The sequence below is a fragment of the Momordica charantia genome, unplaced genomic scaffold (genome assembly GCF_013281855.1).
Source record: "Momordica charantia cultivar OHB3-1 unplaced genomic scaffold, Mcharantia_2.0 BLBB01000046.1, whole genome shotgun sequence".
Classification (NCBI taxonomy): Eukaryota; Viridiplantae; Streptophyta; class Magnoliopsida; order Cucurbitales; family Cucurbitaceae; genus Momordica; species Momordica charantia.
This window is the reverse complement of record NW_028275202.1, coordinates 35,265-48,125: the sequence shown is the minus strand read 5'-3', so window position 1 is coordinate 48,125 and position 12,861 is coordinate 35,265. Positions and strand designations below refer to the sequence as shown.

Below are 12,861 nucleotides of genomic sequence, written 5' to 3'. Positions count from 1 at the left end.
AAGTTTGGAGTTATGCCAAGGCATTTTGTGGTAGTGGAGCTTGCAGCCACATAAGCTGCACAGATGCTGGAAAATGACTGTTTTTTTCTTCCCCCATTAATACAATCCATCTATTTCTTATCTTCCTAATTTCAAATAACTATATTGTACATGAATTTCATTTGGGATTCTCTGTGTCATCCTATGCTAGGTTGACAGAAGAACATAAAATGATTCAATAAAAAATTGAAGGCAAAATACAAAACAACCCTCACTTTCCTTTTTGCATTACATAACTTGAAGAGTCAATTCTACAATTGGAAGATATAAGATATAAGTTACTCTTTTCAACCCCCTACAGCATCATTTCCCTCTTCTCTGAGTCGAATTCTGATATCAGATTCTTTTGTTTATGTGAGTTAAGAACTTAAACAAAAAGTATTTCTCAATTAGGAATATTTTTATTAATGGCATATGCCCACATGTCAGATCCATTCCTTGAGAAAGTTTGCAACCATTCAATAACTCAAAGAAGTTGATCTTTTTGAGTAGCCCCATTGAAAAAGAAAAGGGGGAAGAAAGAGAAAGAGAAAGAGAAAGAGAAAGAGAAGATTGTTTGGTGGAAAAAGACAGAAGTTCAGACAGAAACCATATATTCTTGTATTTAGTAACAGAAAGAGCCGTGCAGACATAGGAATGGTTGTGTGTTGGAGGGTCATGTGAGTGGCCACACTGTTAGCCTCAAATGAGTGAATAAAAAGGCTTTGATATATATATTTATATGGCTTTCCATCATTCCACATGCCTTAGACTTTATAATTGCCCAATTAGATTTCTAATTCCCTCTATTGAGGAGTGACTGAATTGATCAAGGATGATGATTGGATGAACTTTATCAGCTGGGACTTTCTAGTTATAGCTTTAGCCTCCGTTCAAAACGTTTCAAGATTTATGAAAATTTTTATAGGGAGAAAATAGACATCAGCTAAGCAACTAAAAAGAGGAAAGAGCCGAAGAAGGAGCGGACCTAGAGAGAGGTAAGTGGGGCCGAGCAGTTACCAGACCTCGGCGCCGAGCAGTGCTCGGCCCATTGGCCGAGAACCTCTTAAGTGATTCCCGACCCCGTGCAAGTCCAGTCTGTGTCGACTTGGTCTTGACCCTGAATAGTACAGCATGAGGCCCATTCTGTGATCAAGGATTCGACGAATGTAAACCCTAAGAGGATTAGGATTCTGCTGATCCTGAAGGGATTAGGAGTCAACCATTATAAATACAAGGGTAAGTCAAACTTCAGAGGTATGCCTAACAACCCTACTTTTTATACCCGACTACTCCGATACTAACTCAGGCATCGGAGCCCGTGTGACAAAAGCCACACCGGTCCTAGTGTTGAACTGTTTTGTAGGTCTCATCAATTCCTTTGTTTTTGAAGATTGGTGCGAATTCGGCGAAATCTCGGGAGGCAAAATTCTAGCATCAACAAAAATATTTTGCAGCGTTTGCGTATTATGACGTACAACAATTTGAGGATATGAAAGATTGAACCTACGACTTTGACAAAAAGACTATATGTCAGTTACTACAGAACTATGCACTAAACTTTTTCCTAACCATGGAAGATAGTAATTATGAATTGTGCTGCAATATGTTTTTCTTAGAAATAAATAACTTAGTTCATGAGTTACCATTTATTTTTTAGATTTATTCATTTTTAGAATAAAATTATTAGTGAAATCTACTTATTTATTAAATAATATAAATAAAGAATACAAAGTAACATGGACTAATTTGAACAATAGTTAAAAAATTTATTTTCTTTTCCGAAGTCATAAACTTTAATTTTTATTTCGCTCCTTTTTTATGTAATATTTTTTAAAAGGAAAAATGTTTTTTCTTTATAATAATGATGATTTTTTTTCTTTTTCTCAAAATTTGGTAGTTTCAAAAACTTATTTGTAAAGATATACTCGGACAAGCTTATCCTTTGCCATGTGAGCGATCGATCAACCTCAGTCAGCAAGTAGAGGAATGGCAAAATACATCTTAAATATATATATATTTTTTAAATAATCAAGTAGAAAAACCATTTTTTATCTTTTACATCACGTCAATTTTGCAACAATATTATTATAAGCTCTTCAAACTTAAAATTAATAATTTGACAATGATAAAAATTATGTTATTAGTAATTAATTTACTACAATATCCTATTTCTTAAAAAAAAATTTACTACAATATCCAAATATATAACAAACCATTTTCGTAGCTCAACTTGTAGCTTCTCTAGGAATTCCCATCCCTCTTGAATTGTAATATTAAAAAGAAAGAAAACCCATTTTTTTGCAATTATTTACTATATTTGGCATTAGTTTATTTCTTTTTTTCTTTTTCCTTTTCACAGCCATATACATTCTTAGGTCACAATCATTCAGCCCTTGAAGTTGAACAAACACATTACAGCAAAGTTAGTTCATTGAACATATTTGCATGCTGATTATACACATTTTGCTCTGTCTTAAAAAAAAAAAAAAGACTTGTGACAAAAGAAACCTAAAAACTCGATTTTTATTTTTTTCCCTTCAAACATAAAGCAGCTTCTGGTTCTGGTTTTGATCTGCGGGAGATGTGGGTTCCTTGGTTTTGATCTGCTGCCGATGATACAACTGCCCCAGCCTCTCTATTTCCCTCTTCAGCTCTTCTTCATCAGCTGCATTTTTCTTAATTATATTAGCTTCACCTAAGTTTGGGCTAAATATATATATTTTAGTCTCTAATCCTTATTATTTACAAGATTTCAATTAGTCTCCGCAGGTTAGGATTAGTTGAAAATTCTTATATGGAATGATACACAGTGATCGAGTAGGAATTAGATAATGGGAAGAAAGTATCTCAATCATCCTTCAAATTCTTAAGAAATTAGCAGATAAATTGAAAGGGTCTAATTAAAATATGTTAAAATATAAATACTAAACTAAAAAATTTGAAACAGTACAGTAGAACTAAATTAAAAAATATAAAGACTAAAAAGAGAAAAGTTTTACTTCTGCTTTTGTTTGTAATTTGAATTTTACCATCTTTGAAAATTTTGTCTTGAGAGAGGGTGGCGATTCTTTGCTTGAGAGCAGTGTTGTCCACATTTAGAAGCAATCGCTGCTGGTCTAGAAATGCAACCCGCGGTGACAGCATTGAAACTTCGGCCTTTTCGGATCCAATTATAACAAAAACCACATGTTTAAGCAGAGAGAGTGAATAATTATTATATATTCTAATCAAAACCAATATTAATAAATATATATAATGCAACACCTGTAATGAAGTCACACTACGTTCCAGCTCTGTAATGTATTGTAGCTTCCTCACCCTTGATCTTCTTGCAGATTGTCTGTTTGCCAGGATTCTGTATTTTGTGCCAAATTTGTGATCATATTGTGTCAATTACTAAAAACTGTTTTGATAATGTAAAAGCACTTCCTTGAGTAAACATTTTACTCCCTGCGTTTCAAAATTTATCTCAAACTCACTCTTAATTTACCTCTTCACTCTTTTGGGGTCGAAAATCCGATCCTTGGAAGAGATGTTTGTTGCTGCATTTTGGCACGGGTGAAGCTTCTCACATTTTGCAGCCGCTTCTTTCTCATGATCTCTGTTGTAATCTGAGGAGGTGGGCTGGTCATCACTCAACATGGACCTAAATTGCTCGTCATCAGACCTATCAAACGCATATCCTGGTGCAGCCGAGGCTAACGAGGCTCGGCTCAGCATCGACATCTCGAGGAAGGCGATCGAGTCGCGGTGGAGAGCAGGGCTTGTGGCAATGGAGTGAGGCCAATTTGGAGGAGTAGCCAAGTTTGGGATTTTAGGAGGCAAATGTGGCATGATGCAATGGAGGAGGGGGTTTGGAAATGGGAATTGAAGAGTAAAAATGTAAACTTTATGGAATCTGAATCTGAATGAGAATGAGATATGTTATATATTGGTGCAGTGATGGCACATGGACAGCTATTTCCAGTTGGTTGGGGGCTCTAATGGAAAGTCTTCCGCAGTAGGCAGTAGTAGTGGAAGAGCTTAATTATATTTTTAAATCAGTCACCACGTGCCATCTCTGAGGCCTGCAATTTAGTGGGATCCCTCGCCCTTGTCTCATTATAATCATTCTTATTACTTTTATTTCTGATGACCGAAAGCTTCTATCCTCTGTGTTTCCCTCTACGGCAAGCTTTTGATCATCATATGCGATTGTTTCGTAAGATTAATCGTGGAAAATGAATGATTCGAAGAGATGAGATTATTGTGTTTGTGGGTTTTGAAAAATGGAGAAACGAAGAGGAAATGCATGAGATGAGATGGTTGATTAGAAGGTTCATGTATATGGTAAACCCATGTGGATTCAGTTGTCCTGTGGACTGTTATACTGAACAAAGTACAAACCACGACCACTTGTAGGGTACATTGCCCTCTGATCTCTAGGTCCTTCTTTTCTTGTGGGCTCTGCCCTGGCAACACGAGAAAATATTGATGTTCAAATTTTGTTCTCACCGTTATTAAAAATGATCACTCATTAATTTTTATAAAAAGTCATAGTTTTTGCATTTCTCTCTATTAGTTGTCAAATACTTAATGGTTGTGAGAACAAGATTGCTCTTTATTATTAACGAGCTAAGTATTTTAGTTTCAGTTGGGTGACGTACAAGTTTTATGTTTTTTATTTCTTGTTTCTTCTTTTTCAATAAATGAAAATAAAATTATGCTTGGCAGTTGTTTTTTATTTTATTGAAAAAAGAAACAAAATATGTTTGATAACCATTTTTTAATTTTTGTTTAAGTGAAATTTTTATATGAAGTTAATTTTTTAAAATTAAATATTCAATTTTTATGTTACATTTATTTTTTTAACATTTATTGTGTATTTTATAAGTAAAAAATGAAAAAAAAAATATATGTATGAGAAAAAAGGGGAACGATAACCAAAACTAAGAAAACTTGATTTTTTTGTTTCCAAAATTTCTATATGGTTTTAAAAATTAGAAACCGAAAATGGAAACAATTACCAAACAAGAAAAAAAAATGTTACCAAATTGACTCTGGTGCCAAACCATCCTATTCTTACTTCTTGACTTCTACTTTTTAAAGTTATCATATCATTTGGAGGCACCTATGTTCTTAGTGTTTCTTACTTGAAAAGTTATATTGCAAGCTCTCAAATGGAGCCAAATTTCCTTGGATAGTAGACAGTAAAAAATATGAAATGATAGGTGAAGGGATTATTTTATTTTGTTTTTTTTTTTTTAAACATCATGTGATATAGGAGTGGGGTAAAAGGCAATGCATCAGTTCAAAACTAGCTTTGTTCTTTGTGGGGGAATCTTAAAGGTGGGGTTAGTAAAGGAGTTGACTGTAAAAACAAACTGCAGAGGTAAAAATCAGTTTGTCCTTTTGGTGCAGTATTCAAGTTCATCCTCCCTATACTACACTTTGGCTGGGCTTCCAAATTTACCTTTGCTTTTCTTAAAATATAAGTTGAGTTTTTTAAGAAAAAACTTCGTTAAAGTATTCATAAACAAGTTTAATGATTAAATTTATCATCATTCCATCAGTTTAAACATTAAATTTATCATAATTCATCCGCTTAAATTTTTTAATTTAGTGGTAATTTAACACTTCAAAGTTCTTATAAAATTGAGATATTTTAGTTTACGATTTGATCGAGTCGTTCTCCTCTCAAGACTAATTTTTAGAATATCAATTTATTTGTAGGAAATTTTTTGTTTCCAAATTTTTTTAAAAAAATTAACTTATAATACAATAACAATTTTTTAGTTCAACAAACTGTGGAAATGAAGATTAAGCCTCGAACTTGAAGGTAATGAGTGCTCCGTTCGTTAAGTTAATTCTAGAATGGGTGATAGCGCAAAGGCAACCGTTTAACACATCCGTACACTACAGCCAAGCAATTTCTACAATAAAAGAGCGCACAAATTGGTGTATTTTCTTTCTTGCGGACATCTTAAGCAGACCATTGCACAGGCACAGTGTTTGCACCTTTTTCTTCCGTACTGGGAAGACGAAACACAATAGAGACTTGCCTTACTGAAACTTCAAGGTGTGAAAAACATGAATCCAAGAATTTCTAAGTATCAAAACTCCATCCTCTTGCATTTGAGAACGGATCAATTTATAAGTAGAGTTCAATTTGGTGAATGAAAACAAAAATTAGCTTGATTTGCAATCAGAAACAGGCCATGGAAGCATATGGAATGATTCGAAATGTGGGTTTTATGTGGCTGATTCTCTGTGTTTTTTGGACACTTTCAATGGCATCCGTTGCAGAGGACAACCCTCCCGGAGATGGTTCCGATGACATGAGAGACAGGTACCAGAAATGGATCGATAAATATGGTCGAGAATACAAGAGTGGAGAGGAGCGGGAGAAGAGGTTTCCGATTTATCAGTCTAATGTTCAATACATTGACTACTTCAATTCTCTGAATCGCTCATATACTCTGGCTGACAACATGTTTGCAGACCTTACAAATGATGAGTTTAAGACAACTTATTTGGGATATCTAACTGATTGGTCTCCTGACACATGCTTCAAATATGGCAACATTGTTAATTTGCCTACTAATGTTGACTGGAGAAAGGAAGGTGCAGTAACTCCGATAAAGGACCAAGGCCAATGCGGTATGAACTCATCCAACTTATAAGAAATCACCATTAACATGTTCTCTTTTCTTCTGATTTTGAGTTCTTTGGATAACAAGTAGCCCTATATCCACTATAAGTCATCTCTTAGTAGATGAACATACTTACCAGTTTTGAAGAATTGACACAGGGAGTTGCTGGGCGTTCTCGGCGGTAGCAGCTGTGGAAGGCATCACCAAAATAAAAACAGGAAAGTTGGTGTCTCTATCAGAACAAGAGCTCCTGGACTGCGATGTTATCTCGGGGAACCAGGGATGTAGTGGTGGTTTCATGCCCAAAGCATTTGAGTTCATCAAGAAAATTGGAATCACTACAGAAAAAGAATATCCATACAGGGGAGTTGAAAATGTATGCAACAAACAAAAAGTGAGATACCACTCTGCGACAATAAGTGGGTATGAAAAAGTACCTGCCAATGATGAGAAAAGCCTAAAAGCTGCAGTTGCTAACCAGCCAGTCTCTGTAGCAATTGATGCAGGGGGGTATGATTTTCAGTTCTATTCTGGCGGAATCTTCTCAGGGAATTGTGGAAAGCAACTCAATCATGGAGTGACAATAGTTGGGTATGGGGAAGACGTCGGTAAAAGTTACTGGCTTGTCAAGAATTCATGGGGTACTAGCTGGGGTGAATATGGTTATGTAAGAATGAAAAGTAATTCAAGTGATAAGCGAGGTACTTGTGGCATAGCCATGGATGCTAGCTACCCCATCAAAGACTGAGCATATTTCCTGGTGTTAATTGATATTGAGCTACCTTTAGGAGTGAAGAAGCTAAATTAAAAGATTATGATTCATATGCAGATTTTTATATCCACTAAACTAGGTTCTGCAGTGATGCAATTAAATCAGTAAGAAGTTGTCATTTATGTGCAATAGCAGTTTGAAAGAAAAGGCAGGATTCAAACAGAATAAAATAAATCTATTCAAGGAGTATTTATCATGTAAAATTCTTCTTTAAATCTTTCCCACAAGCCATTCTGATGCAGAATATATATTTCAAATTAAAAATATAAATAGTTTAAAGTATCTAAGATCTCAATTCTGCAAATCTGCGTCTCACAGCAGAAGCCAGTTCCACTTCTCCCACATCAGCCAGCCCCTCAACAACCTTTTGCCTAACCCTGATGTAGGGTATAAACCCTCTCTTTGTCATCCCCATGACCACCTTTCCAGCTAAAATATACTCACGGCAGTCCAGACAACCCTCAACGAGGAGCTCATAGCTCTCAAATCCAACATTGTGGCTCTCCTTCTCCAAGAGCTCAATGATCTCAACTGCTCTCCTTATCTCTCGGTTTGCTCGTAATGCAGCCACTACATTGATAATTGTTCCTTGTCTTGGTGTCAATTTAACTTTTACTACCATTTCTTTCAGTAATTCCACTGCCTCGCGTGTCCGTCTAACTGCTGTTGATGCACCAATTAAAGTGCCGTAACTCTCCAAGTCAGGAATGCATCCTGCCCCTCCCATAGCCTTCAAAACTTGAGAAGCCTCTGCTAACTCATCAATGGCACAAAGGGAGGATATAAGATAATTACATATGCTGCTGTCAGGCTCGTATCCAATTGATCGCATGTCCAGCAAGATATTAGCAACAGACTTAGACTGGCCACGCTGTTTTAGCCATGCAGAAGAGAGGAGTAGGTGGGTCTGTGGGGCAGGGACACAACCAGAGTGGAGAATCCGCTGGAGGACAGAAAGAGAGAGGGGAAGCGGTGAAGGGCTTTGAAGAGTGTAGAAAAGCAGAGAGGCATAGACAAGCTGGGGCCTTGAGCGAGGTCTGAGAGGGATTAAAGACTGCAATATCTCATCCACAACTTGTGTTGTGAAGTTAACAGGAAGGGTAGAGAGAAACGAGAAAGGACTGGGGTTTTGGCAAGCATCTCGCAAAGAAGGAAACAAATCTGGTAGTTTCTTATACAACTTTGATTCAACTGCAGCTTTAATGCTTTCTTGAAGGGTCTGTGATGGAGATATTGTGTGGATAGAAGAATATTGCCGCAAAAATTGATGGAATAGTAAGAACGCAGAAAAATTTGTTGTTCCAGTTTTCATGCTAGTAAGAATAAGAGGGTATTATTTTGTAGAACAGAACCGGATATCAAAGCATTCTTGTGAATGGTTCGCTGGAAACCTATAGATCATGGAAGAGAGATTAAATATTATGTACTGTCCTGGTTAAGGGATGATACAACACTCATGACAGGAAATTGCACACCAGCATTATGAAAATTTGGAGGCCATAATTTAGATGAAATGTAGAGGATAAACAATTCCATATTGAAATTTCAAAGATGATATAATTCCACTCAATTCCAGAATACATTCAACTTCCCTAATTGTCACCGTACACAGTCAGATAAGTGTCCGACTATTTTTTTTTTTTTTTTCCTTCTATAACTAGTAATAGGTTTTGAACTTAATCCTTATTTTATGGAAAACAAAAACAAAATTAAAGTTTTCGAAAGAATGATGTTTCTAGTCTAGCACAATAAAACCCATCTGTAACAGCAAATTTGCAGCGGCCGGAACACAAAGAAAGATAAACTCAGAATGTTGACGAAAAGATACAAATTTAGCATAAAGCGTGGTAAATTCTTACATCACAGGACAACATTCAAAATTCAGATATACAGAAGCAAGGAATCGAAGTTACTTCGAATGAAAACAATTGGTTCATTCAAACAAAATTTGAAATTTCTCAGAGTAATATATTCAATCAAGTGATGTGCAATATGATCAGAAGCCAGATAAATTCAGCGCGACGAAAAATTAAGAACAGAGAGCATACCCTCTTCGTTTTATAACGAAATAGATTGTGGGGAGCGTCGGATACGGACAAAGAGACAGTAAATGAAGACCATAGAAGGTAAACTCAGGGCTAGCACTTGCACTGGCAGGCGATGCGGACTAAAGGGTAATTTAGTTGAGGTTCGAGACACCGAATTGGTTCAATATTAACCCGGGGGCATGCAGGAGATTACCCGTAGAGGCCGCTCGCAGTTCTTGAGACTTCCATTAAATAAGTGGAGTTTCGCGGCTTTAGCCAGCTTATCGCCTTTTTCGCCGTGGCGCGGTGGCTAAGACCAGAAGGCTGTTCTTCCGCGGTTGCGTTCGCATTTCGCAAGCTGCGGGGACTTCTGGCAGAACGTGGGCCGAACAACCATTTTACGATCGATCGCACAAATTTTGACATAATTATCATAAGATTTGATCGAAAATTATTAATAAATTAATAATTTATATTAGATTAATTATTTAGTAATAGTTATGAATTTTCCTAACTCAAGCCTGGTTGAACCACATAAACTTTTTTGTTTGAGATGGTAGGTTTAAATTCTCGTGCTTCATGTTTGTTGTACTAAAAAGAAATATGTTTGCCATTTTTTTCTTTTTAAAAGAAAATTCAATTTTAAATGTTAAACTTCGAATTAGTTTTTATCTTTTTTGAAACCCGAGAAAACGACACACCATTCGTTCAAATTGTATGCGAGAAACATACAATACGATGAGGTTAAGTAAAAACACAGACTAGTTTTTATCTTAAACTTTCCATTCAATCAAAATCAACTTAGCAATATAACAATCTTCCCAAGACTCTCTAAGTAAAAGTGATAGTAATTAGTTGTGCACAAAGTAAGCCTAATTTAGACATAGAATCGACCATTAATGTCTTCTAAAACTTTACGTCCCTAATATTGTATTTCTTTGAAGTTCTATCAAATTTTGTTGTAGACATATATTATAATTCATAGAATGCACGTATAAAATTAGTGAGAATATAATTTGTAAGGTTATTTATTGAAAGTTTATTGACAAGTAAAAGCCGTTAAAACTATGCTACTTATTCCAAATTCATGTCTAATTTGATGATTTGAAGTGTTACAAAAGTAAACAAAAATTAACACAATGAGACGGCTAAAATCCAAATGAAAAAAATCATAAGCTTACTAGATTCAAGATGTCACTTCACATTGATCCATACACATCTTCCTCCAAACAGGAGTCGTTGAAAAAGACAACATTTTGCCTACTTACTTTCTATAGTTCTAAATACTTCCCGAATGCAATTACAGAAAAAATACAGTAGAAAAAAGTTTGAAAATTTTACGAAAATAGCATAACCCAATTCAAATGTACTGTCAAATGAGATATTTTTTTTTTAATACAACTGGTGAAAATTAGGATGCTGCTGTTGCTGTACTTGCTGTTGGAGTGGCACAACCACGCTTGAAGTAATCTCTTTATCCTGCTGCAATCTGATGAGTTTCTCAGGGCTTTGCAAATTATAAGTAGAGGAATTACTGTAATGACTGGAATCAATAATGGCACTAAGATTATCATGAAGGTAATTAAACAAATTGCTACTATTAACTCCTCCATTGATATTAATTCCCATTATCCCATTCCCATTATTATTAGTGGAATTAGTGCCATTGTTCCACCCCCCAAAACACGGCATTATTGGTTTATAACCCGCAAATGGGTTTTGGCCTTGGCTTTGATTTTGAGACAATAATTTACACACTTTAAGCTCTTCCAAAACCCTTCTGTATTCTCCATAGGGCCCCAAAACGGGGTCGTTTTGCCTGCACACGGCTTCCCATATTAGAGAATCCACAGCCTTTCTCCGGTCTTCTTCTCTCACGTTCTTCACCATTTTGGTCACGTTGCTGACTCCAAACACCTTGTGGACCGCTTGGAATTCCCGGTTCCGGTCGGCCGGGAAGTACGGCGCCAGCGGGCACGTGTCGTGGCACTTCTTCCTCTGGTGCTTGCAGGCCGCGCACGCGGCGGCCGGCTGCAGAGCGGCGTTGTTGTGCCTTTGCATTTTTGGGCTGAGGAAGAAAATGAGAGAGAGTTGGTGTTGATTTTATGGGGTGGAATAATTGAACATGGATGTGCATGGGGAAAATTATGGTGCAGGGTAGGAGGAGTAATATTATTGTATATTTATATTATAAATTGGGGTTTGGGATTATTGAAAGAAAGTTTTTTTTTTTATTATTAAATTCATAATATGGTGAAGTTGTTAATGCATGGTTGATGGAAATTAAAAGGGAGTGTGTGGTTTTAATAATGAATAAACAAGAGGAGAAGGAGAACCAAATTGGTTTGTGAAATGAAAAGATGCATGGCTATGGCTAAGTTTATATGGTGAAAAAACCAATGGCCTATTCTTAATTATGTTTAAATTAGGGTAATTTTTAGGTAGCTCATTGGAAGGATAAGAAAGTTCTATCTTCATCTAATCTAATATTCTAATATATGTATTAGGTGATAACTTTGTGAAATTAATATATAACAAAGGATTTTATTTTTATTTTTTTACTTCAATAATATGTAGGTGGAGATAAGAATTTGAACTTTGATTTTTGGTTGAGCATATATATTTTAGCCAATTGAATTATAGTTAAATTGACTATATATTATATTTGAAATAGAAAACAACAATTACGTTTTTTCTACCATGTCTTTTTTTATTCCAATTATCTTTAAAAGCTCACGACAATAAAAATATTGTTTAAAAAATGGAGGGGAAGAATCATTAACGAATAAGAAATTATAATTCCCTAATTTTACATTAAACTAGAGCTTTATGGTATTAGAGATCTTGGTCTTTTGAAAACATTAATAAGTCACTCTTATTTATTGAGTTATACATGGATTGGCACAACATCTATATACACGTGCACCCTCTATCACTATAGATTATTAAGTATGGTGATGGTCTTCCTCTAATTTTGTAAATGATCTTAATAGTATGAGACATTATTTAAGACTCTCCATCTTGTCTCCTCTAATTTTGTAAATGATCTTTATAGTATGAGACATTACTTAAGAGATAACTATCTCTTGTTAACTATTTAAAACCTTTTGGTATCTATTTATATTATTATTATTATTAATGAGATGTTCATATAGATGATGAGAGTACTTATGAATCATCCGTGCGCTCCTAGATTTCTCCCAATTTTAAATTTCTGGATTGTTGGTCCATGTTATTACAACAATCTCCCACAAAAAGATTGAGCTTATTGGTAATTTGCTACTAGGATATTAGGTGTGATCGTAACAAAGCCAATCTCGGAAATCAAATTCCTAGTATATAAGCCTTTTGAGAGGAATGGATCACTTTGCATTGCGCAAATGTGACTCGCCCCAATCGAGCTTCGAAT

At 35.5% G+C, this 12,861-nt stretch overlaps 4 protein-coding genes across 5 annotated transcripts; 1 reads left to right on the top strand and 3 right to left on the bottom strand.

Annotated features, from left to right (window-relative positions):
- Window positions 1-2,278: 2,278 nt before the first annotated feature.
- Window positions 2,279-4,026, bottom strand: LOC148207864 (basic leucine zipper 61-like). Of its 2 annotated transcripts, none has more exons than XM_088118242.1 (4): window positions 3,512-4,026; window positions 3,286-3,376; window positions 3,021-3,177; window positions 2,279-2,686 (listed from the first exon to the last, which is right to left on the bottom strand). In XM_088118242.1, exons 1-4 carry the CDS (start codon window positions 3,853-3,855, stop codon window positions 2,559-2,561), a joined length of 720 nt encoding a protein of 239 aa, XP_087974368.1. In that variant the 5' UTR covers window positions 3,856-4,026; the 3' UTR covers window positions 2,279-2,558. The 2 variants fall into 2 exon arrangements, with proteins under 2 accessions (XP_087974368.1, XP_087974369.1); XM_088118243.1 differs by having other exon boundaries at window positions 2,284-2,686; window positions 3,051-3,177; window positions 3,512-4,018.
- Window positions 4,027-5,955: 1,929 nt separating this feature from the next.
- On the top strand, window positions 5,956-7,401 carry LOC148207863 (senescence-specific cysteine protease SAG39-like). The gene is made up of 2 exons (XM_088118236.1): window positions 5,956-6,660; window positions 6,812-7,401. The coding sequence occupies exons 1-2, from the start codon at window positions 6,177-6,179 to the stop codon at window positions 7,399-7,401; spliced, it is 1,074 nt and encodes a 357-aa protein (XP_087974362.1). The 5' UTR covers window positions 5,956-6,176.
- Window positions 6,392-9,854, bottom strand: LOC148207862 (pentatricopeptide repeat-containing protein At1g06270-like). Its single transcript, XM_088118237.1, has 3 exons — window positions 9,474-9,854; window positions 7,091-8,816; window positions 6,392-6,991 (listed from the first exon to the last, which is right to left on the bottom strand). Exon 2 carries the CDS (start codon window positions 8,735-8,737, stop codon window positions 7,709-7,711), a length of 1,029 nt encoding a protein of 342 aa, XP_087974363.1. The 5' UTR covers window positions 8,738-8,816; window positions 9,474-9,854; the 3' UTR covers window positions 6,392-6,991; window positions 7,091-7,708.
- A 990-nt stretch (window positions 9,855-10,844) lies between these two features.
- Window positions 10,845-11,513, bottom strand: LOC111011230 (LOB domain-containing protein 2). Its single transcript, XM_022284930.1, has one exon. It carries the CDS (start codon window positions 11,511-11,513, stop codon window positions 10,845-10,847), a length of 669 nt encoding a protein of 222 aa, XP_022140622.1.
- Window positions 11,514-12,861: the final 1,348 nt, after the last annotated feature.